Source organism: Brassica oleracea, chromosome C5, assembly GCF_000695525.1.
Source record: "Brassica oleracea var. oleracea cultivar TO1000 chromosome C5, BOL, whole genome shotgun sequence".
Taxonomy (NCBI): Eukaryota; Viridiplantae; Streptophyta; class Magnoliopsida; order Brassicales; family Brassicaceae; genus Brassica; species Brassica oleracea.
This window is the reverse complement of record NC_027752.1, coordinates 3,892,242-3,897,283: the sequence shown is the minus strand read 5'-3', so window position 1 is coordinate 3,897,283 and position 5,042 is coordinate 3,892,242. Positions and strand designations below refer to the sequence as shown.

The 5,042-nt window shown below is 35.7% G+C and overlaps 2 protein-coding genes across 6 annotated transcripts in view; both read left to right on the top strand.

Moving 5' to 3' along the window:
• The window catches only part of LOC106344292 (phosphoglycerate mutase-like protein 1), a 9,532-nt gene extending 6,521 nt beyond the window's left edge, over nucleotides 1-3,011 (top strand). Inside the window, exons 3-8 of the mRNA XM_013783697.1 lie at nucleotides 2,024-2,132; nucleotides 2,250-2,324; nucleotides 2,473-2,561; nucleotides 2,637-2,757; nucleotides 2,847-2,890; nucleotides 2,987-3,011. Coding sequence (XP_013639151.1) covers nucleotides 2,024-2,132; nucleotides 2,250-2,324; nucleotides 2,473-2,561; nucleotides 2,637-2,757; nucleotides 2,847-2,890; nucleotides 2,987-3,011 — 463 coding nt within the window. The remainder of the gene's footprint in view (nucleotides 1-2,023; nucleotides 2,133-2,249; nucleotides 2,325-2,472; nucleotides 2,562-2,636; nucleotides 2,758-2,846; nucleotides 2,891-2,986) is intronic.
• A 1,380-nt stretch (nucleotides 3,012-4,391) lies between these two features.
• LOC106344170 (phosphoglycerate mutase-like protein 1) overlaps nucleotides 4,392-5,042 on the top strand; it is a 5,784-nt gene continuing 5,133 nt past the window's right edge. For 2 of the 5 annotated variants that reach the window (XM_013783584.1, XM_013783580.1), the window contains exon 1: nucleotides 4,396-4,612. In XM_013783584.1, the coding sequence (XP_013639038.1) occupies nucleotides 4,550-4,612 (63 nt within the window). In that variant the 5' untranslated portion in view covers nucleotides 4,396-4,549. Of the gene's footprint in view, nucleotides 4,613-5,042 lie in introns of all 5 variants that reach the window. The other 3 variants (XM_013783583.1, XM_013783582.1, XM_013783579.1) reach the window with 3 other exon arrangements.

Here is a 5,042-nt window from a genome sequence, read left to right as displayed (position 1 = left end):
TTCGTTTCCATTAAAAACAAAATGTCTGGGAAATGTTCCTTCCGCATTTCCCGTAACCTTGGAATGACCAGGTCCTGTGCACGGCCCAATCCCTGGCAATTCCAACTGATCATAGACATTTTAGATGTTGGACGGTCCCTCACTTGGGACCACCAATGGTTTCTTAAACCTTGCAGAGCTTTGAGATGGCTCGACATCTTCCTGTGCTTTCCTCTTTGCATCTGTAACCACACCTTCCCCAACTTTTTTACCTCTTCCAGTATCGGGCCTCAGTACCCCCTTCCCATTGGCTCTCCTGGTGAACGTACCAGGCCTTTTTCTTCCCTTCGCTTTCTTAAGCAGAGTTCCAGAAGCACTAGGAATAAAGGAACGAGCGCTATAACCCGTTGGACTTGCAGGAGAGACGCCCTGGTTTGAATCAGATTGCTCAATTGATATAGGCTTCTCCGTTACCACCTTTCCGGATTGAAGAACTCTGTTTCCCGCCGAAATTGCGCCCGCCAATAATTTCTCCTGTCTTTGGATAGCATCAGGACACGCGCTAAAGTCAAAGACAATCCCTTTTCCTCTATCCAAGTCTTTGGTTACAGTCGAAGGGGTCTCAAGTCTGAGAGCGATTTTCTGAGCAATGGAATCTTTCTCAAGGTCTTCAATGGATTTCCTAATCCTTTCCTCCCTAGCACCCTTCTCCGCGCCCGAAGCAGCCTTTAAGTATAACCTCATATCCTCCAGAACTTCCTCAGCAATCTTCGGTCTGCCAGTGATAGGGTCCAACCCTAGCTGATGCTCTGGAATGATCCCGAAGAGCGGGTCAGATTTTTTCAGATGGGCAAAATCCTCATTTCTTTTACTTTTCGCAGATGAGCCTTCCAGGATCTCCGTGGAAGCCTTCAAGTTTTTGAAGATAGGACACTGAGGTTGCTCATGGGTGATCCTCTGACATGTATAACATCTTTTCTGAAGCCTTTCATAATCATATAAGATGTTTACCGTTTCTCCTCCTGGTGTTGTAACTTTCTTCGCCCTCCTAAGAGGTTTTGAGACATCAAACCGTACCAGAACTCTTACATAATCTCTGACCTGAGATTTGTCGGGATCAAAGGCCACCACCTCCACTTTACCAGCAAAATCTCCCAGAGATTCATCTCCCAGAGATTCTAATGCTTTCTTCGTGTAGTGGTTGATGGGAATGTTTCTCATCTGAACCCATACAGATATATATTGTAGATAGTCCTCCGGCGGTTTCTCAACCCATCTCTCCAGAGCAATAGGCCACATGTTGTGTGTGTGAGCTCCTTTGTTGAGCACATCGATCATATCTTGTTCATGTTTGAAGATAAACTGAAACTTATCTTTTGATAAGGCCACTCCTTTCACCCTGTCGTACAGACGCCACTTCCGAGGCATGTCTAGGATTAGATCTGCCATGCTCTGGCACTTAGGGTTCAGTAATCTGCCAACCACGCTTAGCGCGTTCCTACCCGTTGAGTAATACTCCGGATGATCAGGAAGCAGAAATGGTTCATCGTCTTCTTCTAATGACAACTGAAGCAGAGCTTTATCCAGATGTGACATCATTGAGAATTCCAAACTTGAAGAAAAGTGTAGTGACTAACAATGAGACAGATCGGCGAAAATCCCTTTGAATTGAAGAAGAGCCTGATGAAGCTTCAAGAACAAAACGTAGACTTTTTTTTGGATCTGAAAAGATAATGATGTTAAAAGCCAATAATGAGGATGACTTTTGAGAAAGGAACCGTGTTTTTTCCACCAAAGGCCCCACTTTGCTTGAAAGAGTATTTTAGCAAACAGGGAAGAAAGCCCAAAAAAGGGAATCTGCTATATTACGCCGAGAGAATTCCTTGTAAGTTGTTGCTTTACATTTATTGTTGTAACTTCTCCTTTGTTGAGGTAAAATATAGTATTTGCATAGAAGTAATGAAGACTTTAAAGTTGATTATTTTATTTGTATTGTATTCCTTTTTGTTTTATAGTGACTTGGATTAATTAAAATTTCGTTGTAATATAGAACTATGCAAACTGCGGTTGGAGTTTTTGGAAATGAAGATAACCAACCAAATATGATAAGCAAACCTTCCATTTTGGCACTTGAGGTTGCTCGAGACCGTAATGTATGACTAATACGTTGAGAAATGTCTCGTACATTCAACACTTAAAACAAACTCATGTGAACAAAACATCGAAAATCTAAAGTAAATAATATATAAATGATATGTGTATGCACGCAGGGAGTTCACCCTCCTGATATGAGAAGAAACGTGAGCGAGTATCAAACTATTTTTCCCACCATTGATTTCTCTCAGGCATATATCTTCTTTCACTTTTCCTTCATTTATAAATCTTATTCTTGGAAAGCTATATTACATATAAAGCTTTCTCAATATATTATATATCAACGTTACACATGATGATTTCTCTACTCTAACACATATGTTCTGGATGATATTATAGATTGAAAGTGAAGAAGACAATCTGTGGAGGCCCGATGTCCGAGAATTTGAGGAAGAGATTTTGGCAAGAGGGTTACAGTTCATGAAATGGTAATCGACTTTTTGATCGAATTATAAATAACATTGGCATATACTGTAAAATAAAGATGAATTTTCTTTTATTAGGTTAGGGAAGAGACCAGAGAAGGAGGTTGCGGTTGTCAGCCATGGCATAGTTTTGCAGCATATGTTGTATGTGTTCGCAAACGATTGTGACGTGTCAGTTAGACATGAACTTTGCAAGAGGTCGTACAAAAAATATGTTATCCTTTGCAGTGACCAACTTATTAATTCTTTGTATACTTTTAACTAATATGTTATATGTTTCTTACAGGTTTTGCTAATTGCGAAATTCGCACTGTTGTGATTGTAGACAAAAGGTTAATATGATCTTTAATCAATCTAATTTCGAATAATTAATAATAATTATCCATTTCTTGACCTTTGATTTTATTTGTTATATCTTTACTTTTCAGCCTTTGTTCTTCTACGGAGAATTGATTCCAAGGAGAAATTTCAAGGACAAAACTTAGGTTCACCTAATTCACCGCATCTTTTAGCACTAATCAAATTTTCACATAGATTATTAATTAAAAAATATTAAATTAAATAAAAAATAGCTACAAAAAATAAAAATTTTAATTTTAACGACGCTAACGCTTCCACGTAACCCCTAAACCCTAAATCTTAAATTCAAAACCCCATACCCTAAATTCTAAACCCAAATCCAAACCCCTAAACCCAAACCCTATCCCCTATACCCTAAACCCTAATCATAGCCCCTAAACCCAAATTATATACCATAAATCCAAAAACAAGACTATAAACCTAAACTCTATACCCTAAACTCAAGTTCTAGATCCTAAACCCAAATTTCAAAGAGTTTACAGAACCTTTATTAAAACCATTGTTGAAGAAGTTATTTAATATTTTATTCTTGAAGTTCAGTATTGTTGAGCTTCTTCTATTTGCCTGAGCCCCCTCGCTTATCCATTTTCCGTCTTCTGCATTTTTAGAAATTGTATTGAATAAATAGACATTTTCGGTTAATATACACAGTATGAAATTAATCTCACTCTCACAGGATATGATAATAAAATAAAGAGATCTACTGCCTGCAAAGACATGTAGTCCTTTTTTTTTCAACAGACATGTAGTCCTTGCGTTTCTTTTAGAGTTTGTAGCGTGTGTGAGATGTTGTCAATGGAGTGTGGAATACGGCCGGTTTTGTACTATAATGTCTCGAGTTGTTTGTAACTTGTAAGAAAATAGTATATTAACTATTGCAAGTAGATGTGAGAGAAGAAAACCGAAAATGGATTCTCAGATAGAGTAATATGTTATTTTTCTACAAAGTGTTAATTTATTTTACCAAAAATAATGTTTATTTTTTATATACTCGATTTGTTACATTATAAAAAATGTTTCAGTTTTTTTTTGTTTCATTTAATAAAATATTTTACAAGCTTCTAGGTCAAAATTAAATTATTTGCTTTTTGTGACTATTTCTACAAGATTTTTTATGTGCTTATATTTTTATTCATTATGAAACCATTATTAATATAATAAATACAAGAATAATAACTTATATATTTTCCTAAAGTTTAACTTATTATCCGTAAAATTATAAAATAGAATAGAAAATATAATATACGGAAAAGGGGAATAAAAACGAACGGTATAAATTTTAGAGAAATATTCTACCCGGTCAATAATTTATCAGAAAAAAAAGAACATTACATCCACTTCCAGTCGACACGGCATTGACTTTAGTCAAGTCATTTGACCTACGTCAATACTTCAAAACTAAAAAAGGGAGTCAATTAAATTTACAATTTCGAAGAAGTTTCCGTGCTGGTTCCAGGAAAATGAGTTTTTTTTTTCTTTTGACATCGTTCCATGAAAGTGAGTAGAAGGAATTGGATCTGTACGTGGTATATTATATATATGATAATATGAATGTGTAAGGAAGACGAAGAAGAAGAAAAACAACGATATTCATTTGGTATATATTGCTAGAGAGGTGAGCACGTATATATATGGAATTGTGTGGAGTTCAGACGCTGCGCTTCTCATCGCCTAACTTCAAAACCCTTCGTTTGGTTAGTCTGACCATTTATTTATTTCATTTCAGTCTCAATCGTATGGAAAATATTCGCAACTACTGGTTAATCTTCTTCACCAGGAGACCTTTTTAGAAAAAAGTACATAAATTTTTGACGTAGTTTTTCTTCTATGTTTGACTGGGACCTTTTGTTTCGATCTTTCCAAACATAGTTTTTCTTTTGCGTTTACATTCCCTGAGAGAAGAAGTTTTTAAAAACTCATGTTTCAAAAATATTAAACAATTTGTTTGCTTGCATAAAATACTATAACAAAAGGCGAACGCAAAATTAAAATTTCTTACCTTTGCGATTAACTTCTACCAGATCCTGCCAGCGCGGTCATGAATTTTCAGTTTTTAATTATTTATTTTATTAAATGATCAGTTTTTAATTATTTATTTTATTAAATGATGTATTTGTAATATTA